The sequence below is a fragment of the Lynx canadensis genome, chromosome B2 (assembly GCF_007474595.2).
Source record: "Lynx canadensis isolate LIC74 chromosome B2, mLynCan4.pri.v2, whole genome shotgun sequence".
Taxonomy (NCBI): domain Eukaryota; kingdom Metazoa; phylum Chordata; class Mammalia; order Carnivora; family Felidae; genus Lynx; species Lynx canadensis.
The window spans coordinates 34,848,935-34,872,500 of record NC_044307.1 but is presented as its reverse complement, the minus strand read 5'-3'; the positions used below and the strand labels follow the sequence as shown (position 1 = coordinate 34,872,500).

Here is a 23,566-nt window from a genome sequence, read left to right as displayed (position 1 = left end):
CCAGTTCAAAATACTTAATGATTTAACTCTTGATTTCTCCTTTGACCCCTGGAATATTTAGAGGTGTGTTATTTAGTTTCCAGATATTTGGGGGATTTTCTAGATACCTTTCATTTATTTCTAACTTAATTGCTTTGTGGTGAGAGAACACACCTCGCATGATTTGATTCCTTTAAAAATTTTTGAGACTTGTTTTATGATCCCAAAAAAGGTCTGCCTTGGCAAATGGTCCATGTGCACTTAAAAACAATGTGTTCTGCTGTGGTTGGAAAGATTATTTTATAAATGTCAATAAGGTCAAGTTGGTTGATAGTGTTGTTCAAATCTAAATCATTACTGATTTTTTGCCCACTTGTTCTATCAATTATGGAGACAGGGGTATTAAAAACTCCAACTATTGTGGTACCTGGCTGCCTCAATCGGAAGAGCATGCGACCCTTGATCTCAGAGTTGTAAGTTCAAGCCCCACGTTGAGTGTACGGAGATTACTTGAAGTAAAATAAAACAAAATCTTTTAAAAAAAAGAAAAGAAAAGAAAAACTCCAACTACAATTATAGGTTTGTCGATTTCTCTTTGCATTCTGTTAATTTTGCTTATGTATATTGATGCTCTGTTCTTAGATTCTTAATACTTAGCTTTGTTATGTCTTCCTGATGAATGGACACATTCATTCTCTATGAAATGGCACTCTTTGTGCCTGGTGATACTTTTGCTCTGAAATTTGCTTTGTCTAATATTATTGTTGCCATTTGTCTAATATTACTATTGCCGTTAGGGCTTTCTTTAGAATAGTGTTACATGGTAAGTCTTTTTTTTTTCTATCCTTTTATTTTTAACATATTTGTATCTTTATATTTAAAGTGGGTTTCTTTTTGTAACTCTTTTTCCCCTTCCCTTCCCCCATGGTCTTCTGTTAAGTTTCTCCAGTTGCACATATGAATGAGAACATACGATATCTGTCTTTCTCTGATTGACTTTCTTCACTTAGGAGGCAAACCATAAGAGACTCTTAATACGGAGGACAAACTGAGGGTTGATGGAGGGGGTGGAGAGGGGAAAATGGGTGATGGGCATTGAGGATGGCACTTGTTGGGATGAGCACTGGGTGTTATATGTAAGCGATGACTCACGGAAATCTACACCCCAAACTGAGAGCTCACTGTGTACCCTGTACGTTAGCCAACTTGACAATAAATCATCTTTAATTAAGTAATTAATTAAAAATAAATAAATAAAGCGGTTTTCTTGTAGGTGGCGTATAATTTGATCTTGGTTTTGTCTTGTTTTTTTTCTCTCTAAAATCTCTCACCTTTATTTGGGGTATTTAGACCACTGCATATAATGTGATCACTGTTAGGGTTAGGTTTGAGTCTATCGTTTGCTATTTCTTATCTGTATCGTTTGTTCTTTGTTCCATTTTTCCTTTTTCTGCCTTCTTCTGCATTAAGTATTATTAGTGATGCAACTTTATCCTTTTTGTTGGATTGTTAGCTACAACTCTTCATTGGGTTGTTTTAGTGGTTGCTGTTGGGTTTATAATATACATATTTAACTTATCACAGTCTACCTTCAAGTAGTATTGTGTGGCTTCATGTATAATATAAGAACCTTACACCTGTATACTTGTATATCTTCCCTTAAAATCTCCGTGCTACTGTGGTCATATGTTTTACTTCTGTGTATGTTAGAAGCCCGCAAATGTATTGCTATTATGTTTTTTACTTTGAACAAGTCAATTATCTTTAAGAAGATTTAAATAAAAAGAACAAAATTTTACTATTTAGCCACATTGTGTTTCTATTGCTTTTCACTCCTAGGTGTAGACCTATGTTTCTATCTGGAATCACTTTCCTTCTGCTCGAATGACTTCCTTGAACATTTCTTGTAGTGTAGGTCTTCCAGATTTTTTGTGTCCAAAAAAAGTCTGTATTTCATCTTTGGTTTTGAAAGACGCTTTCACTAAGTAGAATCTAGGTTTGGCAGTCTTAAATATTTCAAAGAGGTTGCTCCACTCTCTTTTGGTTTGCATGGCTTCTTTTGTTTCTTTCCTCCTTCCTTCCTTCCTTCCTTCCTTCCTTCCTTCCTTCCTTGAAAGAGAGAGAGCACAAGGGCAGGGGAGAGGAACAGTGGGAGAGAGAGAGAGAGAGAAAGAGAATCTCAAGCGGACTCCACACCCAGTGAGGAGCCCAATGCAGGGCTCGACCCCGGGATCATAACCTGAGCTGAAATCAAGAGCCAGTCACTCTACTGGCTGAGCCACCCAGGCATCCCTGGCTTGCGTGGTTTCTCCAGAAAAATCTGCTGTCAACTCTTTTTGGTTCTCCTGCATGTAATGTGTCTTTTATCTCCTACTGCCTTTAGGATTTGTTCCCTTTTGGGGCCCCTGGGTGGCTCAACTTTGGGATATTTAGACAACTGCATGTAATGTGATCCCTGATAGGGTTAGGTTTGAGTCTATCATTTGCTATTTTTTATGTGTATCATTTGTTCTTTGTTCCATTTTTCCTTTTTCTGCCTTCATCTGCATTAATTGAATATTATTAGTGATTCAATTTTATCCTAGTTGAGTGTCAGTCAAGTCAGTTGAGCGTCTGACTTCAGCTCAGGTCATGATCTCGCAGTTTGCAAGTTTGAGCCCCAAGTCAGGTTCTGTGCTGACAAAGCCTGGAGCCCGCTTCGGATTCTGTGTCTCCCTGTCTCTCTGCTTCTCCCCTGCTCACACTCTCTCTCTCTCTCTCAAAAAAATAAATAAACATTAAAAAAATTTTAAAAAAGAATTACCAGGACTTTAATTTTTGCTTAGTCTTATTAAGAATTTGCTCTTTATTACTGGTTTTAAGTAATTTGATTATGATGTGCTTTGGTATAGTTTTCTTTTTCCTTTTAAGATTTTATTTTATTATTATTTTTTAACGTTTATTTATTTTTGAGAGAGAGCACAAGCAAGGGAGGAGCAGAGACAGAGAGGGAGACAGAGAAACCGAAGCAGGTTCCAGGCTCTGAGCTGTCAGCACAGAGCCCGACGCAGGGCTTGAACCCATGAACCGTGAGATCATGACCTGAGCCGAAGTCGGACGCTCAACCGACTGAGCCACCCAGGCACCTCTCTATTTATTTTCTTTATTCTTTCTTTCTGTGTTTCGTTTTGGATAGCCTCTGTAGTGAGACCTTTGGGTTCACTGATTTTTTTCCTTCTGCAATGTCTGTTCAGCTGTTAATCCCATACAGTAGATTTTTTCATCTCAGACGTTACTGTTCTCTTTTCTAGAAGTTCAATATTGGCCTTTTTTTTTTTTTTAACATCTTTTACATTTGTATTTAACGTAGTCGATATTTCCTATGGTTTCGTAAACATACAGAATACAGTTATAGTTGTTCTTCATGTACTTTTCTACTAATTCTATCAATGTACATTCTGGGTTAATGTCAGTTGGTAGCATTTCCTTGTCATTAAGGGTCACGTTTTTCTACTTCTTTGCATACACATGAACTTTTACTGGATCCTGGACCAATCATATTAGATATTGTAAATTTTCTCTTTGGGGGGATGGGATATAATTGCATTCCTAGAAATATTCTTGAGCTTTGTTCTGGGATATGGTTCAATTGGTTGGAAACATTTTGACCGCTTCAAGTATTATTTATGTTTCGTTAGGTGAGACCAGAGCAGCGTTTAGCCTAGGGCTAATGTTCCCCCTAAACTGAGAGAAAAAATCTTTCTAAATATAGCCAATGTGCTGAATATTGTATTTAACATAGTCACAGGAGCCTCAGGCTCTAATTAATTTTGCATTATTTTATCAATCTGCATATGGAGACTTTTGGGGGCGCATAATATACATTTGTGAAAATAAAGTTTTCCGTTCTGAGAGTAATACTTGCTGTCAAGTGAAAATCTACAAAATACAGAAAAGCAGGAAAAAAGAATCCCTTGTACGTCCATTCCCTAGAGATAAATTCTGTTAACATTCTGAGGTACTTCCTTTGCATTACTAGAGAGCACGGGCTTTCTCAGAGCAATGGAAGGATTCTCCCCTCCCAAAGTTATAGAACTTTTTAAAACTTCAGCAAATTAGGGTGCTTCTTTGATTAAATCTAGGAGAAAAATCACCCATACTAACATGCATTTCTTGTTCTCAAGGTGATTTTTTTTTAAGTTTATTTGTTTATTTTGAGACGGGGGGAGGGGCAGAGAGAGAGGGAGAGAGAGAATCCCAAGCGGGCTCCATTCTGTGCTGTCAGCACAGAGCCCGATGCAGGGCTCAATGTCACAAACCGGGAGACCGTGACCTGAGCCGAAGTCGGACACTTAACCAACTGAGCCACCCAGGTGCCCTTCTCACCCTCTTTTTTAGGAAGCCTTGGTCATGGCTGCCTCTCCAGTCTCAGAGCAAGTTGTCCTGGGCCAACCCGTGATGTCAGCAGTTCATCTCCAGATTTTTTCACTTAGGGAACATTTGAGTGCTTGCCAAGTGCTGAGCCTTATGCTAGTCTGGGTTTTTACCGAATGAATCTGGAGGAAATCATAGACTGGAGGAGGAGACAGCTATAACCCAAGGACTGTAATGCTAAATACACTGATTCTTAGTTTGAAAATGCTGCAGGGCTTTAAGAGCAAAGAGGGGGCAGGACTCTATGTCACCCTCTGCTGGGAGCATCAGGAAGGTATTTTAGTTTGGGCTGGTTGGTTTGTTTCTGGTTTTTACAGGAACACCAAAAATACTTTATTAGCTCTCAAAAAAGCAGCCATCACAAGGCACATGAAGTAGAAACATACCTTAGCAGTCAAAGGCTTAGGGTTATATACAATTATAGCTGTTTTTCTTTTGTAGCCTTGCCCATAGCCAGAGGGATGTAAACTAACATTCTGCAGCACCGGTCAGGAAACTCAGGGACACTCGCCAGTGGTTCTGAGCACATTAACAAAAAGACACAAGAATGGATTCGACCACCTTAGTGAAAAATGTCTAGGCTAGAACTGTAAATTCAGTTCAATACTACGAAGCAAACGCTAAAACTTGATATTACTTCCCGATAGCTCACTCAAGTATTATCTCGTACTATTCTGAGTGACAAAAAGGTGCAAAGTAAACTTATTTACAGATACAATGGTTGAACAGTCCCTTTTAAATCTGCAATTTAGGGGGCGCCTGGGTGGCTCAGTCGGTTGAGCGTCCGACTTCGGCTCAGGTCACGATCTCGCGGTCCGTGAGTTCGAGCCCCGCGTCGGGCTCTGTGCTGACGGCTCAGAGCCTGGAGCCTGTTTCCGATTCTGTGTCTCCCTCTCTCTCTGACCCTTCCCCGTTCATGCTCTGTCTCTCTCTGTCTCAAAAATAAATAAACGTTAAAAAAAATTTTTTTTAAATAAATCTGCAATTTAGGTTTCAGATTCTCCATTAAAAAGTAACTGCCCTGAAACTCGATAAATTGTACTTAAGCAACTTGGCTATTAGGGTTTACAACAAAGAGAGAAATACCACCCTCCGAATTATTAATTACAGCTTGACAATTACTTCAACATCAGCAGCCACTGGAGTTACTATGATCTGATTTGTCTGGGCAGCGTCTAGTCTCACTTTCTTCTTGGTTCACAAAACTATCATGGGACTGGGAACTCAGCGTGGGAATCAATGATTAGACTTACACACATCAACTTGAAAGTCACACACGGGGGGCACCTGGGTGGCTCAGTCGGTTGAGCATCCGACTGCTGCTCAGGTCATGATCTCACATTTCATGGGTTCAAGCCCCATGTCGGGCTTTGCACTGGCAGCGTGGAGCCTGCTTCAGATTCTTTCTCTCTCTGCCCCTCCTCCACTCGCCCTCTCAAAAATAAACACACATTAAAAAAAAAAATGTTTAAAAAGGCACACGCAGGATTACATTGCAACAGCTGTTCCAAATGTCTGTTTTTTAGTTTGGGGTGGAGGGAGTGCGGGTTGTTGTTCTTGTTTGGTGTTTATTTCATAGTCATAAACTTAACTCTGCAATCCAGCTAGCCTCAGAGGAGGGTAAGGAAAATATGGGTCCCACAGAACTGCAGTGAGAACACAAAGATTAAAGGGCATTTCGAGCAGATGGGGACAACGGGGTAGCTCCCGGCTACAGAAGGAATAGTCTTACAGCGAAGACAAAAACACAAGTCAAATTTATTAGATTTGTCCACAGTTTGCAATGACGATCTTCTCGCCGGCCTTGCCGTGCCTGGAGCCGGAGCGTTCCGTGGCTTCCTGGATGTTCCTGCCCTCTCTCACCTTGTCCAAGACCACAAGGCCGTCACGCAATCGCTCAGGGTTGGCAACGCAGATGAAGAACTGGGAAGCGTTTGTCTGGGTCCAGTACTTGCCATGGGCAAGATGCCGGGACCCGTGTGCTTCACGGGTGAAATTCTCATCATCAAACTTCTCCCCATAGATGGACTCACGGCCAGTGCCGTTACAGCGCGTGAAGTCACCACCCTGGCACATAAATCCCGGAAAAAGCCTGTGAAGGCAGGGGCCTTTATAATCAAAGCCTTGCTCCCCAGTGCTCGGAGCACTAAAGTTCTCTGCTATCTTTGGAACAGAGATGCGGCCCCACGGCTCGCTGTCACCGCCAATGTCAAAGAATGCCACTGTGGGGTTGACCGTGGCTGGATGGCCTGAAACGTCTGTTTTAAGTTAAGGCACTCATTGAACTACTAGCTAAGGGCTTTAAATAAAATTCTACTACCAACTTGGGGCACCTGGGGGGCTCAGTCGGTCGAGCGTCAGACCTTGGCTCAGGGGATGATCTCACTGTCGTGAATACAAGCCCCACGTCGGGCTCTGTGCCTACAGCTCAGAGCCTGGAGCCTGCTTCAGATCCTGTGTCGTCTTCTCTCTCTGCCCCTCCCCTGCTCGCAGTCTGTCTCTCTCTCTTAAAAAAATAAATTAACATTAAAAAAAAACAAACCTCTACTACCAACTTCATAAATCTGAAATTTTGACGAGTGTTATTTAGAAAACCAGTTTACTTAACCTTTTGCGGAAGAGACAAGGAGACTGAATATAAACTCTATCAACACTTAAGTGAGCTGTACTATGCCCTTGTGGCCAGAAAATTGCATTTTTTTTTTCCCAAAAGGAAAGCAGTCTTTATTTTTTGGACTTCCAAAGCCTACTTTATGTAACTACAAGCACCGCTGCTTTTAGAAGATTATAGAGAAATTCTTTTTGAAAAAATAGCTTAAAAATTAGTCATACTCGGGGTGCCTGGGTGGCTCAGTCAGTTAAGCATCCAACTTCAACTCAGGTCATGATCTCGCGGTTTGTGGGTTTGAGCCCCGCATCGGGCTCTGTGCTGACAGCTCAGAGCCTGGAGCCTATCTGGGATTCTGTGTCTCCCTCTCTCTCTGCCCTTCCCCGGCTCGCACTCTGCCCCTCTCAAAAATAAACATTAAAAAAAAAATTAGTCATACTGTTGAAACACTCACTCAATATAAATAATTCACTCTTCAATAAGAAATAGAATTATTTTATTTTTTTTTAACATTTATTTATTTTTGAGAGACAGAGAGAAATAGAGGGCAAGTGGAGGAGGGGCAGAGAGAGAGGGAGACTCAGAATCCCAGCAGGCTCCAGGCTCGCAGCTGCCAGCACAGAGCCCGACACGGGGCTCGAACTCACGGACCGCGAGATCATGAGCTGAGCCGAAGTCGGCCACTCAGCCAACTGAGCCACCCAGGTGCCGCAGAAACAGAATTCTTTATAGCAAGTGCCCCAGAGTCGCGTCACTCAGTTACCACAGATATTAAAAACCAACGTGTTAAATCGGCAAGATGTTTCTGTAGCCTTACTGAACACCTGTAGCCCTATCCTCTGTTGTCTCAATAGGCACCGCGCTTACCTGAGTAACAGCAGATCACATCTGACAGGTACTAACGCTAAGCTTGTACACTGTACTGACCAAGCCTAACATGGACATGTGTGCTCGCCTCACATGGACACGTGTCCGATGCACATAAAAGCAGATCTAGTTAATGCCCTTTGGGAACGGGAGAGTTTACTTTGCCTTGACTGGTTCTTGTTCTAAGCAAGGAACTCTCAACCTTTCATTTATAATGATACTCTTTAAAAAAAAAAAAAAAAAAAAAAAACAATCCCGTGACATTGATGGTAAAGGGAGCCCATCAGTTCCATCACATGTAGCGTATCTGCACATTACTGCGTGGCAGATATATTGCAGGCTAAAAGGCAAAGTCTTATTTAGTGATATCGTAAGCAATGGCTCGAAATACATGTAAGAACTGGGGTCTTTTTCATGTTCCCAAAGTCCTGTTAACAGCGGAGGAGTGAAATAGCCACAGGGCGTGAACATCAAAATCAAAGTTGGGGTTCCAGTGTTCAATTTGGGCATGAAGGGATCTGCTGTAGCCATGGAAGCTCACGGAGAAGAGGGAGTCCTTTTGCCCAGAGTCCCTGAGCAAAAATGCAGCTTTCCCTTCAGGAAGGGTTTCCGGGGCGCCTGGGTGGCTCAGTCGGTTGAATGTCCAAATTCAGCTCAGGTCATGATCTCGCAGGTCGTGGGTTCGAGCCCCGTGTTGGGCTGTGTGCTGATAGCTCAGAGCCTGGAGTCTGCTTTGGATTCTCTCTCTCTCTCTCTCTCTCTCTCTCTCTCTCCTGCCCCTCCCCTGCTTGTACTCTGTCTCAAAAATATATTTTTTTTTTTTAAAAAGGGCTTCTGCTTTGTAACACTCTCCAGCAACGGGGATTCCCTGTAATCAGAAATAAATTAGACAGGAGGCAGTGGATGTAATCAGTCTGTGGATAGCTATCTCCAGATACCTGACGTTGCTTCTGCCTACGTGACTGCAAACACAGGGTGGTTGCGTCCTCTTCTGTGTCACAACCAGCTTGTGAAACGGCAAAACCGTCCCCACTTATTTCAGGCATTCCAGCAGCTAACTTTGGTCCCACTTAATATAACAACTAGCCTGTGCAGTGGCTTCAATGGATGTATTTGTGTATTAGGAGGGGTGTCAACCTTCTGCAGTACTAAGCCACCTTCTTTTTCTAAGCTTATCTTCTTTATCCTCTATAGAAGCCAAATATGGATCAAATGTATCAAAAAAAAAATGTTGAATGTGGTTTCACAGGGGCTGAATGCTTATGTAATCAAATGCCATTTTGGAGCTAAATCTGAGCCAGCGGGAAAAGGGCATTTTCAGGATTTAGAAAGGTGTATTAAAAGGCTTAATTCAGACAGGTGTATTTTTCTTTTTTAGAAAAGAAGGGCTTTAACTACTTGTTGTAAGTTCTCGTGGGAAAACACAAGCCGACAGTTCTTGCAACCTTTGTCCCACAGACTGACTTCCTTTCAGGGGTCCAAACAAAGGGGCATATTGAAATACTGGTGTCTGGGGCACCTGGTGGCTCAGTCGGTTAACTCTCTGACTTCAGCTCAGGTCATGATCTCATGGGCCATGAGTTTGAGCCCTGTGTCGGGCTCTGTGCTAACATCTCAGAGCCTGGACCCTGCTTCTGATTCTGTGTGTGTTGTGTCTCTCTCTCTGCCCCTCTCCCACTTGTGCTCTGTCTCTTTCTCTCTCAAAAATTAATATTAAACACACACACATATGTATATATATTGAAATACTGGTGTCTGGATTGAGAAAGTAAACAACTTTAATGACCAGGTAGCACATCTTTATGCAAATCAGGTAATTAAAAAAGTTTTTTTTTAATGCTTATTTATTTTTGAGAGAGACAATTTGAGCAGGGGAGGGGCAGAGAGAGAGGGAGACACAGAATCCGAAGCAGGCTCCAGGCCAGCTCTGAGCTGTCAGCACAGAGCGCAATGCGGAGCTTGAACCCAAGAGCTGTGAGATCACAACCTGAGCTGAAGCCAGACGCTTAACCAACTGAGCCACCCAGGCGCCCGCAAGCCAGATAGTTTCAAATTATTTGATTTTGATAAAATTCAATGAGCGCCTCCTGGAATTGTCAGTTGATGGGTCATTAAAACAAGCTTTGGTGATGGTTACTGCATGATTTTTGGCAAATTCTTTGGAAGGAGTTGCAAAAGAACTCCGAGAATTACATTGCTGATGGCAAAACTCTTTTTATTCCCATCTACTTATTTTATATAAGCCAATTGTCTTGGTCATCACCAAAAAAAAAAAAAAAAATAGGAACAGAACGACGCAGGACCCGTTGAGAAAAATCACCTCCCTTCTACCGAGGTAGTATTTGCAATAAGACTTCATTTATCAAAAAATGATGCTGTACATTATTTTGATTAATCCTGCAATAAGAATCCTTGCAATAATAGGTAGAAAGTTTTTAGAAGACTACGATCACAGGAAATGTTTTTAAAAATTGAATTTCAGTGTAAATGCACATTTCTGTGGTAAAGAATTATCATAGGATGATCAATAAGAACTTTCAGGCATAAAATTACACTACTTGAGGATAAACTTCTGCAAGAGTAAAATGGAATAAAAACGCAAATTCAAGGAGAAAAAGGAATAACGTAGCGTTTCTTGTAGTTAACAAAGTCGTTTTACTTTATTTACATATAAATGGATGATGGTGGGCATCAAACTGCTGTAGTATTTAAACTCCGCTGGATGGCATTCAAAGCTGATGTAACACTTTTATTTTTAAAAATGTTTATTTATTTTGAGAAAGCACGCGCGGTGAGAGGGGGCAGTGAGAGGGAGAGAATCCCAAGCAAGCTCCACACTCAGCGCGGAGCCTGATGAGGCGGGGGCTCGATCCCACTACCATGAGATCTTGACCCGAGCCAAAATCAAGAGTCAGACTCCCAACCAACTGAGCCACCCAGGTGCCCCTGTAACACTCTTATTGTAAAGTGTCAATTTCCTTTCCAATTTGTTTGCTTTTATTTGATTTTCTTGCCTAGTGACTCTAGCTGGAACCTCCAGTTCAATACTGAAGAGAAGTGGTAAGAGCGGACATCCCTGTCTTATTCTTGACCTTACAGGGAAGGCATTCAGTCTCTCACCATTAAATACGATGTTAGCTGTGGGGGTTTTCAGAGATGCCCTTTATCAGATTGAGGAAGTTCCCTTCCTTTTCCAGTGTGTTGAATGTTTCGCATGGGGGTAGTTTTAGAGTTACTTTAGTAAGTTAGGGGAGCAAAATGTTCGAAAGCTCAAGTTCAGGCTCCTTGGACACCCTGTCCCTGCTATACCCTCGGCAATAAGCACAGTCCTGCACATATAAGAGGCCCAACAAACATTTGTCGAGCAAACTGTGTCCCACCTCCCCCCTGGCATTTTATTCTCTAGTGACGCTATGGTGTTTAGGCCCCGCCCCCACTTCCCAATACCGTGCTTATGTGGCCAGAGTTCTCTCCCCTCTCTTCTGTTCCCAGCTGGCACCGATTCATGCTTTCCAGCGCTGTCCAGGTGTCATCTCATTCAGGAGATACCTCTCTCCCCATCCCTCCTCAGATCCTGAGCTGTCAGGGTCTCCTTCTTGTGCTGCCATGGTACTTCGTGCTTCGACCATTGTGCTCTGTGTGAATTATTTATTTACCTGTCCATCCCTCACTAAACTAGATGGGCGATATGGTTTGTGGCCAACAGTGTGGATTCAGGAACCTGACAGCCCAGATTCAAAACCCTGCCTCTTACTACTTTGGGTGGCCTTGGTTATTTATTTATTTATTTATTTATTTATTCAGAGGGCGCAAGTGAGTGAGGGACAGAGAGAGAGAAAGGGGGGGGGGGTAGGGAAAGCTGGGCCTCACCTGAAGTGGGCCTTGTATTCTACCTGATGCGGGGCTCAAACTCACTCAGTGTGAACCCACAAACGGTGAGTTCGTGACCTGAGCAGAAGTCAGATGCTTAAACGCTGAGCCACCTGGGCGCTCTGGGCGGCCTTGGTTATGCCTCAGTTTCTTCATCCGCCAGAGATGCTGATAATAGCACCCATTTGGTAGTGTTGTTTGACAGCTGAGCGACAACAGTGTCTATGAGTTAGCTATTAAGTCCTATAGGGCAAGGAGTTGGTGTTTTCCTTCTCTGCTTCTCACGGCCCTGGCCTGCGGGCGGGCGCTCAGTAAATTCGTCACGAAGGGTGAGCGTGGCGGAAAGTACCTGCGAGAAGGAAAAGCAAGATGGGTTCAACATGGCACAGCGGGTAGATTCCAGAATTCGAGGGTGTAAACCATTGCTGTGTATTGCCTACACTGCCTTCGCTCTGCCCCTGAGATTGCCAGACTGGAGAAATTAAATCCCTGTCGTTATGGGCTTCCTCTCTCTAGGGTCACATAAGAGCTTGGGAGGTTTAGGCACTGCTCAGAAAATAGGGTACATACTTCCGATCTTCAGTCCATTATTTTTATTGTCCAAGTCTGCATGGCCCCTGGAACGTATTTAGAATAGCAGAGCATCTTCGCCTGGCCTGGCACCCTCCTGGGGGCACTCCACCTCACGATGTTTATAATTTCCCTTAAAAGATTTCGGCATACATCCTGGGAACCAAGGACAGGGAAGCATATTCTAGGTGAGGACGTTCTTCTGGTACCTACAGAACCATAGAGAGGATTCGATGTATCCCTGTTTTGGCAACTCACCTGGAGAGGAAGTGCTGTAAAACTTTCTGAATTGTTCCCCTGGTGTTGGACTCCCATGTTTCTTTCTTTTTCTTTAATTGGCATTTTTCAAGAAATGAACCCACCCTTTCAAAAGAAAATACTTGGGGCATATTAAAACTTTTGGCAAAGACAGAATGACATTTGTAGGCACTACTCATAGTTACCCCCAGGGGCAGCTTGTACTGTAATCTGCAATTCCTCTGCCAGGGGTGGTTTGCGACCATCCTAGTCAGAAGATGGCTTCGACCAAGGGTTCAGGGTAATCGATTACCACGAATCCCGCCAACGACAGCTTTTTAAAATGACAATCATTACACAAATTAACATCAGCTCACCTCGTGAGAGGAAACCGGCTTCTGATGTCACCTCTGGGGTTGATCAGGATTGGAACAGCATAACGAAGTTGAAAGCAGACTCCCTCTCTGGTTCTCTGATGCCTCCTATGTGGGAGACAGAGTCCTCCCTCTGTGACACCGTTGCCCCACCCTGAGTAAAGCTTTGATTCACGCCGTGGCCAGAGCATCCAAAAGGACAGAGAGATCTCAAAGAAGCTAATGTGCCTGCCTGCTAATGAGTGTTTAATAAATGGTGTGTGTGTGTGTGGTTGTGGCAGATTTTAGACTACAACTTTTTCTTTATATATTCTGGGAGTAAGGATGTGAAGCAGGCAACCCCTCGTCACTTCGGACTTCTCTGGCAGCTATTGTAACCAACAAAAAAAAGAAGGCCGAGTTGGACGTGATCATCTTAGGTCAGTTTGCAACACCTTGCTGTCTCCCTGGAGCACTTCCAGGGAGCAGGGCAAGGGCTCTAGCTGCCTCTGGAACCACCGATCTCTGTAACCTCCTCATTGCCAGAGAATCTCCTGTTTCCTCTAACTTTCCTGTGGTGCGCAGAGCATCCAAAATGACAGAGACACTAAGACCTCAGAGAACTTACATAGTTTCCCATCTCACCAAGCCATTTATTCTTTCATCTCCTCCCCCTAGTCTCCCCAACCCTTCACTCCAACACAATTCCCTTGTGAAGCTTAAGCTTTTATAGAAAAAGACAAAAAACAAACAAAGTCGGAAAGGGGGCTATCTCCAAGCAGCTTCTGTTCTCAAGCCTCTCCAGGGACCAGGGAGCCCAAAAGGCTGACTTACTGGCTTAAAAAATGCTAGCCACCTTGGGTGTATCCTATAGACTGCCCAGACAGGCTGTGCTGGATATTGTTTTCCCTCCAGATTAACCCTCCACCCGTCTCCACCCTCTCTGTGTCCTGGGCAGCTGGCTTGCGTGGACTGCATCACCCAGGCACCCTTGCCTTCTAACTTGAAGTGGGTTCAGTCAATGGGAGGCACTAGCCTGAGAGGATGAGAAGCAAAGAAGTTGGGTATTTAAATCCCTGCTGGGCAATGGCTTTGTCCTTTTATCAAGGGACACAGCTGCTGTCAGGCACTTCTTTCTTATCACTACAATTCTGATATGGGTTGAATTGTGCCCCCCGCCCAAAAAAAAAAAAAGATATATTGGAGTCTTAACCCCCTGTACCTCAGAAAATGACCTTATTTGGAGATAGGGTCTTTACAGAGGTCATCAAGTTAAAGGAGATCATTAGGATGAGTCCTAGTCCAGTACGACTGATGTTCTTATGAAAAGGGGAAATTTGGACACAGATTGAGACACACATAGAAGAAAATATAAAGAGATACAGAGATACAGTCATCTACAATCCAAGGAAAGAGGACAGATCCTTCCCTCACAATCCCCAGAAGGAACCATCCCTCCTGATACCTGGATTTCTAGCCTCCAGAACTGTGAGACAATAAATTTTCTGTGGACTAAGCCACCCAGTTTGTGGTCCTTTGTTATATCAACCCTAAGCAGACTAATATAAGCTATTATTGGGCTCTGGTAACACCTCCACCCCCTGTCCCTTCAGGCCTGGGGGTGGTAAAGACTCCCACTATTGCTACTCCCTGGATGCCTCACCATCCCTCGTCGGTTTCCCTTAACCCTATCCACACCTCAGTCCTTTCATCCAGTCCTCTTCAACTAAGTGTTGAACATGCCTTGTGTTTCCTGAAACTCAAGTCTAGAATATGTTTTCCCAATATACTTTACAAAACTATGTAAAATTCTATTGGGGTTCTCCAATTATGTAGACATCTATTGGGAATCTCCAAAATAGAGCATGTGATGTATTCTTTTTTAATTTTTTTTTTTTTAATTTGAGAGAGAGAGAAAGAGCATGAGCAGCAGAGAGGGGCAGAGGGAGAGATAGAGAGACAGAGGGACACAGAGAGAGAATCTCAAGCAGGCTCCACCCGGGGCTCGATCCCATGACCCTGGGATCATGACCTGAGTCAAAATCAAGAGTCAGACACTCAACCAACTGAGCCACCCAGGCTCCCAGCATCTGATGTATTTTCAGTTTCTTCTGTTGTCCATTTCATCTTACAAGACAAAGGGGAAGCCATACAGAGAAATGATACTTGGGATTTAATTCAGATCAAAACTTTGGACAAAGTGTAAGAGTTTGTGGTAACCAAAGTGTGTCCTAAACTAAAGTTTGGGTGAACAAATTTCAAAACGTGCAAGCGTTAGGGAAGACTCCAGGGCAGTCTTGAGAAATTAGCTCATGGAGAATGGGATCATTTCAGAAATTAAATTCTGACACTACTCCTGAACAGTTCACGTTCTCTGAATAATTCTACTTTTAAAAGAACTTGAGAAAAACAGTTGTGGGAGTATGTATGCAAGAGTGGCCACCACTTGAAGAGGAAGGGTGAAGTCCAGGATAGAACAAGCCCTGTGAAAGTGGGGGTGAGACGGAGGGAATGGGGAGCCCAAATGAAAAAAGGAAGGAATGGTCAATTCAGGGAACTCAATCCAGTGAACTTGACATGGACTCTGGAAAAATTCTCAAATGCATTATTAAACAGTTGGTAAGCTCTTAGAGCAAAGAAAGAAGCAATGATCACTCTCATGCCAAGTTAAACTTATTCCCTTTTTGATGAATCTGCAGGAACCCATTTGGGTGTTAGCACAGCTTCATGTTGTCCTTCTCAGTGTTTTCTGTCTCTCGTCCAGAACTTTCTCATAAACTGCACATCATTTAATTAGACAAACACCTGAGCACCTACTGAGGGCTGGACACTGTTCTAGGCACTGAGGATACATCAAGGAAAATCCAAACAGGGTCCCTAGCCTCACAGACCTAACTCTCCGGTGGAGGGTACTTTCCCGATTCTGGAACTTTTCGTCAGCTACCACAGCTCTCCCGTCTTTTCTAAATCACATGAGGTTTTGCTGCCCTAGCAGAATCCTCAGACTCCAGGGTGTCACTGTCTGACCCAACTCTCCTTCTGTTCCTAAGCAGAGTGGGGAGGAAATTGGGAAGAAGTTTTCCTTGGCCAACAGGTGCTGTCCTCTTTTGCAATATGTCCAGAAATGCTATCATTCAGGTTCCATGCAACAGATATTAATTATCTAAATTTCAAATTTGGCAAACCGGCATTTCTGGCCTCGCATCCCACTTGATCCACTTCAGTCATTACCAGTCCCAGCCCCCACCCATTTCCAAATCGGTCCTTTTTTGCTCAACTGATTTTCTCATTCAGGAATGCCTAACATCTCCTTCTCCACCTATGGAAACCCTACCCATTTCCCAAGACCCAGTCCAAGAGCTGCCTCCTCCCTGGCTGGATGTAATTATTTACTTTGCTCAGCAAAATCCCACCCAAGCCCCCATGCTTCACTTGTGAAGCACTATCCCATTTTCATCTTCCTTTCTCAATTAATTACTTGTCTGTCTTCCCCACTATAGTCTAATTTCTTTTAGGGCAACGGTCTCCAGAGCTTCTGCCCTGTCCAGTTGTAGTACTTCACAACAGAAGTTGGCAAACTAAGACCTGAGCCAAGAATGACTGAAATAGTTGGAAAAAGATCAACAGAAGAAGAATATTTCATGACATGAAATGCAAATTTCAGGAACCGTTAAGTAAAGCTTTATTGGAACACAGCCCTTATTTTCCATTTTCCTTTTGAGCTCCAGTGGCAGAATTGAGTAGCTGAGAAAGAGAGCTTATGCCCACAAGCCTTAATGTTTCCTATATGGTCCTTTACAGAAAATTTTTGCTAACCTTGCTTTACAAAAAGGGTTTGATGATTGAATCACTGCATCGAGGCACCAAGATTTAATAAATACGCATCCTCTCCAGCTTTTTGTTTCTTTGTATAGTGGAGGTAATATTTTGCTTTTAAGTTGTCATAAATACCAAATGAGACATAATGCACTTAGAAAAGTATAAAAACATCCTATACGACAACCATAGTTATCACGTACTGAAAAGATGATAGTGGTAAGATGAGAAAACATTGTCTTTATTCTCCCCCTTCCTTCCTTTACAGCCTTCATTTAAACGTGAAATTTTAAAAGAAAATTCACTTTTAAAGTTTTCACTTTTAAAGGGAGGATAGGCTCACGGGTTTCGTCCTTCCAGTCTTTCTTTTGTGCTGCCCCACTTTTCTTTAATTTCTCACTTGTAATCTTTCCCCCCGGCCCCCCATTTTCTTTCTGTAGTATCTCAATTGATCCTCACAAGGGCTCAGGGAAGGAACTAGGACACGCCTAATTAAATCCATTTTACAGACCAGGAAACTGAGGCGGACTCCAGTAGGCTGCAGAGCACTGACGCAGCACGCAGGGAACCCTCAAGGCCACGGTCTTCTCCTCTGCTAAAGGGCAACCTCCCCGCAAATGGAACGAACCTGAGCCCGCCAGGCTTCCAAGCCTGGTTCTTGAACACCTCTGTAGCATTCACACTCGGCGTTCTTTCCTTCTTCCAGCCCCCGATTCTTTACCGCCGCCCCCCCTTCTCGAGAGCAGGTGGTAGGCTCCGCGCTCAACGCGCAGGCGCGCGCCGTCGTGGGGCGGGGGCGGGGCGGGAACTGGGGGGCGGGGTGTGCGCGGGCTTGGTTTTGGGCCGCGGCGGGAGCGGGAGTCGCCGCCACTCGAGTGCGCAGGCGCCTGGCGGTTACCGGTCTAGCCATGGAGCGGAAAGGTGAGCGGTGGAGCGGCCTCCGCCACGAGGGGCAACGGCTGGCGGGGCGAGGCCCGGGTCCGCGTCGGAGCTTTGCCTATTCGCCGCAGTCCGGTCCCCGGGCGTGGGGCGCCCCCCCACTGAGGTGGCGCCGCCCTTCACCCCCCGCCTCTGGGCTGCGGGTCCGCGCCCCTCAGCCCAGGCGTCCTTCCGCACCGGCAGTCATCGCCCCTTGTTCCCCGCCAGGCCGGCCCGCGCCTTGGGGCCGCTGCAGGGCCCGGCCCGCGGCCGGCGAGGCAGACCCCCGCCCGCCGGCCCCCTGACCCGACCCGAGCCCCCGCCGGCGCACCCCGCCCGGGCGCAGCTCTGCGCCCCGCCGGCCGCCCGCCGCTCGGCCGGCCGCCTCGCCGAAGCCGCGGCGCTCGTCCCGGAGCCGCCCCTCAGCCAGGCCCCGCACCCGGGCCTCGCGCCCCTGCTGGGTCTCCACCCTCACCTTGGTCGCCTCCTTTACTCCACATTCGCCCTTCATCCATCCCTCTCTCCTGCAGTGCTTGCGCTCCAGGCCCGAAAGAAAAGGACCAAGGCCAAGAAGGACAAAGCCCAGAGGAAGTGAGTCTTGTACCCCGACATCCCATTCTTTGGATTTCCTCCCGCACCTCCTCTCCTCTGGTTTCACCTCTTGAACGTGCGCCGGGTTTGGGCGCCCTGCGGCCCCAGCCACATGGCCGCGGAGTGGCCTTGGAGGGTCGCACTCCGTGAGCCATGCGGAGCGGAGCTGATGTTGCCGAGGGCCAGGCCCGCTGGAAAGGGCTGTTGGAGGAGGACTGGAGCCTGTCCGGTCCGTCAGCTCCCCAACTCCAGAGAGGAGGCATGACCCCCACCCCCCGCCCCAGCCTCCCCCCCCGCCCCGGGTCTGGGCCTCCCGACGGAGCTGGTAGATCATTATCTGTTTGTGAACTCTGGCCTCTCCCCCACCTGCTTCCCGAGTCTTAAACTTGACTCCTACGTCTGCACGGTAGGCCGTCAGGGAGTTCTTAAGTGAATTTTCCGCATTTTGGTCTGCCAGCCACCCGCTCGCTTTCATAGAGGAGGGCATGGAGCTTTCCCCCTGGTCGGGCAACTTCCTGAGCCCGCACGGAGCGTCGCCTTCCTCGCCGTGGCAGGCAGACCACTGCGTTTCTGTTTCTTCTCTCAAAACCTCCAGCCCTCGCGCTGAATGCAGATGCCTTGTGGAGTGGGCCTCGCGGTAGTGACGGGCAAGTTCTTTAGCCAACGCTCTTGGTGATTCTGGTTTGGTGTGTGAAGTGCCACATGTCCGGGTTTTTACCAGCAAGATGCATAACCGTGGGTTAAGCGCTGCTGTGGGAAACACAAAAGTTGGTCACATCTTAGAAACGCCCAGTAGAGGGCTTCTGCAGAGTGAGGCTTAGTCTGGAGAACTTTTATCTTGTTCTCACGTTTAATTGCAGTGGCTTGGAAATTGCCTTTAGAGAACAGTGCATCATTTTCCGGACACACTTCCATTTCCTTGATGTTGTGTGGAGTTGTATACGGTCTCCTTCTTGAGCTGAGAAAACGAGCATTTCTGAGGTTTTCCTAGGTTACCTTTCTGAATATTACCAGGTGTGTGTGTGTGTGTGTGTGTGGTTTTGGTGACTACCTGATGTTTGAGAATGACACATAATGACTTATAGTAATAGAGCTAAAGTGGGAGGTGACCTCACCTCTTGCTCCATTTCTATTAACTGTCTCATGAAATTTTTTATTTTATAAAGTGCTTGGTAACCAACGTATTTAAATGTGAGTTTATCTCCATGTGTTTGCCTCGTGATTATCCGTGTATGGATTGTTCCAAAACCAGTTTTTATTTACTTATTAAAGAAAAAATGGTTTTTGTTTATTTTTGAGAGAGCAACAGAGCACAAGCAGGGGAGGGACAGAGAAAGAGAGAGGGAGACACAGAATCTGAAACAGGCTCCAGGCTTTGAGCTGTCAGCACAGAGCCTGAAGTGGGGCTTGAACTCACCAACCGTGAGATCATGACGTGAGCAGAAGTCAGATGCCCAACAGACTGAGCCACTCAGGCGCCCCTCAGAACCAGTTCGTAATCCCACGTTGGTTTAATGGAAACAGCCGAGGAGCTAACCTGGTTCTTGTCTGCAGTGGGAATTTAAGTGTTACTCTTTTTTTGTATGTGCCTTAGTTTTATTATTCCCTGTGGAGCTGATAGGAATGTGCTATAAAACGTATTTTCTGCTGATGTAAAGAGATGGTAATTTTATTATTCACTGTATTGTCGAGAAGTGATCTGTCTTGGTCTCTCCACATGGAAATTATTTTGTATTAACCTGAATCAACCTGTAACTTGGGAGGAAAATATATAAAGGTGATCATATATATATGTATTTTTAAAGTAGGCTCCACACCCAATGTGGGGCTTGAACTCATGACCCTGAGATCAAAAGTTGCATGCTCTCCCAACTGAGCGAGCCAGACACCTCATCATCTGTTTTTGGTACCAGATAATCATTACTTTGGATTATCTATTTAAACCATATTCTTTATTTCTAAAGCCGAATATATGTGCTTTGGATTCTCTGTTACTCCTTCATTCACTGTTAGATAATTTGTGTCCATTATTTTCACACTTGCACAAAAGCAAGCGAGTAGTACAGATAATCTAGCATTTATTTTACGGAATGTTTCATTTTGTACAACTTTTAATTCCTGAAATTTTATATAAATGAATGACCTTCACTTACTTGCAGTTTCAGAGGTGCTTTATTTTTGTCTTCAGTTAATGGTTTCTCTTGACAATTTTACCTTTCTTTTTTTTGTTTCTCCAGCCTCCTTTAAAGTAGCTGAAATGTCTAATTAACTTGGTTAGAATACTGTGTCAGAAGTTCAAGCCCCACCTGACTCAGGTAACTTGACTCTGTTCCATGACCCCTGACTGCACTCTGGACTTCCAGTCCTTTTGCAAAGGCAGGCTGCTGGTTACCAGATTAAGTCAGGGAGAAGGTCTAAAGAAGAAGCATGCCATAGAATTTGGTCTCCCAAGTGAGTCAGATCTGGTTTGAATTGTGATTTTGCCACTTTTTAGCAGTTTGACCTTGGATGAGTTAGTTAAGGAAATGGTCTTAGCTTAGTCATGATGACAGCTGAGAAGTTAGAAAAACCAAGCATTTAAATGAAAAGTAAAACTGTAAGTAACGTTTTAGTAATTTAGTCATGGCGGGGTACAGGTGGAAAGGATTTCAGTCCCCTGATTTTGTAGATCTTAAAACCAGAACCTACATACAAGGACAAAACTGGAATCCAGGGCCCCTGCCTTCCAGCGCAGTGCTATTCAGTATTTGTTTCCTTTGGGCTCTTTCACTGTGCTGAAAGATTTGACCTTGGGGGTTTTCAGTTGTCTTATTTGAAGAATTTTGTCTCCACTTCACTTTTTCAGACACTGTATTCTTATTTACTAAAATTAACTAGTTGATGATAAACTGTTTCACTTTACAGATAAGGAAATTGAGATTTTTCCAGATTACTTCCACAGAAAATTGTAAAGCTAGTATTCAACCCCGGGTCCGACATACCCCAAAGCCCTGGGTACTAACCACTGCTGTCTCCAAGCGACAGTTCCTTCTGATGTGTCTGAGAACAAACAAGGTAGAAACTGAGCACACTGAGGCTTCTGTATAAGGTGACACAGGATGCCTGGGTTAAAGTTTAAGTACCCTTTCAGAGCCCCCTGTCTATGTCTCTAAAAGGATGTAATTCTCTATCTTCCTTTGGTCATTCAGTTTTCAATATATATACCAATAGGTGTGTGCCTTTATCCGTTTGTCATAGCTCTTACAATTTAACACAGTTATGTTTGCTTTTCATATTATTTTTTTGAATCAAATAAAAATTTTTTTTAATCTTTATTTTTGAGAGAGAGAGACAGAGCGTGAGCAGGGGAGGGGCAAAGAGAGAGGGAGACACAGAATCTGAAGCAGGCTCCAGGCTCTGAGCTGTCAATACAGAGCCTGACGCGGGGCTCGAACTCACGTACTTCGAGATCATGACCTAAGCTGAGGTTGGATGCTTAACCAACTAAGCCACCCAGGCGTCCTATTTTTCACATTACTTCTATGGAACATAATTCCAGAATGGTATTCATATCTAGTAATTACTTAGCTTAGGAAATTACTTTGGACAGTAATTTTTACTTTCTTTGCAGTTAAAGAACTGGGTTTAGTATAAATTTGGTAGTAAAACAGTTTGAGCTGGAGAAGGGATTTTGTTCATGTTAGTACTCACCGATCTGTGAAGTCAAAGGAGAGGAGAGATGGCTTTATTTCCTAATTTTCCAAAATATCTAATTATATTGAAAATTCAGAAGAAAAGATAGTTGAAAATTTCTTTTTTTTTAATTTATTTTTGAGAGAGCGAACGTGAGCAAGGGAAGGGCAGAGAGAAAAGGGGACAGAGGATCCATGGCAGGCTCTGCACGGACAGCAGTGAGCCTGATGCAGTGCTTGAACTAACAGTTCAGATCATGACCTGAGCCAGAGTCGGATGCTCAACTGACTGAGTCGCCCAGGTGCCCCGATAGTTGAAAATTTCTAATATCTTTATACAGTACAGTACATGAACTTGAACCAATTTTTTTAAGTTAAATGGTTTTGGATGCTTTTGTACTTACCAACGTACCTTGGAAATTGATTCTGTATCAGTTCCTTATAGCATAACCTTACTATTTTTTTTAAGGTCTGCCTTTTCCACTAAGGCTTAGAACTGGTTCTGTATCAGGACACAGTGAGTAGCTTCATCTAGATAGCATTCTGTTAAACGGGTATATCATAATTTATTTTAGTTAAGACAAAAATGGAATCATTGGGTATACTTTTCCCCAGCTAACCTTACCATGAATGTTTTTCATAGCATTAAATATTCCACTTGCTTTTAAAGGCTCCAGTATACATTGGTTCAAGTTTTTCACAGTTCATAGCAAAGATGAATGATCTTTTGGATAGCCATTGTTCACATCAGTGATTATTTACTTAGGATAAATTCTTAGGAGTAATATTACTGGTTATGTACATTTTAAAGGTTTTTAAATTCATATTGTCAACAAAATTTTCTCCAGAGACATTTACTAGTTTAATTAGGAATTAACTAATTTAGGGGTGCATGGGTGGCTCAGTCAGTCAGTTAAGCGTTGGACTCGGCTCAGGTCATGATCTCACGGTTCATGGGTTTGAGTCCCGCCTTGGGCTCTGTGCTAATAGCGCAGAGCCTGGAGCCAGCTTCAGGTTCTGTGTCTCCCTCTCTGTCCCTCCCCCACTCACACTCTGTCTCTTTCTCAAAAATAAACTTAAAAAAAAGAATTTTTTTAAGGAATTAACTAGTTTAATTTTCCTATTCATTAAACAAACAATTTTTGCAGACCTCCTATATCCCAAGCAGTTTTCCATCCCTGTGAAAGAAAAACATCTTTGTCCTTGGGAACTTTATTTTCATGGGGATTGGGGACAGAATAAACAACGCACATAAGTAAATTGCATAGTATGTTAAGACCATAAGTTGGAAAAATAGAGGAAGATAAGGGGAATTTGAGGAGTGGGGGTGAGGGTGCGGTTTTAAATAGGGTGATTGAAGCTGCATTGAGGTGACACTTGAAGGAGGTGAATGAAGGAGGACTGCTCCAGGCAGAATGTTGGAAGTGGGAATATTTTTGCACATCCTACTTGGCCACCAGAACTGGGGCATTGTTACTTGAAAACGTTGCCCAAATTTGGTAATCTGTAAGTATCTTGTTTTAATTTCTTTTGTTACCGGTCAGGTTGACCATTTGTGGGATGTATTTATTGACCTGCTCCTATCCTTTACCCATTTTTGTATGGATTATTGGTCATTTTCTTAATCTTAGGAAGTATTTATTAAGAATATACCTTTTGTGGGGCGCCTGGGT

At 44.1% G+C, this 23,566-nt stretch overlaps 1 protein-coding gene and 1 long non-coding RNA gene across 5 annotated transcripts in view; one reads left to right on the top strand and one right to left on the bottom strand.

The window, feature by feature from the left end:
- Positions 1-11,818: 11,818 nt before the first annotated feature.
- Positions 11,819-18,416, bottom strand: LOC116738071. 4 transcript variants are annotated; one of them, XR_004343622.1, is made up of 5 exons: positions 17,342-17,459; positions 12,922-13,026; positions 12,566-12,686; positions 12,308-12,463; positions 11,819-12,086 (listed from the first exon to the last, which is right to left on the bottom strand). It is a non-coding gene; the product is annotated as an uncharacterized LOC116738071 (long non-coding RNA). The 4 variants fall into 4 exon arrangements; XR_004343621.1 differs by having other exon boundaries at positions 12,566-12,670; positions 17,342-17,458; XR_004343623.1 differs by lacking the exon at positions 17,342-17,459 and adding an exon at positions 18,107-18,416 and having other exon boundaries at positions 12,566-13,026.
- The window catches only part of SRPK1 (SRSF protein kinase 1), an 82,211-nt gene continuing 76,228 nt past the window's right edge, over positions 17,584-23,566 (top strand). Inside the window, 2 exon segments of the mRNA XM_030315357.1 lie at positions 17,584-17,697; positions 17,700-18,222. Coding sequence (XP_030171217.1) covers positions 17,622-17,697; positions 17,700-18,222 — 599 coding nt within the window. The 5' untranslated portion in view covers positions 17,584-17,621.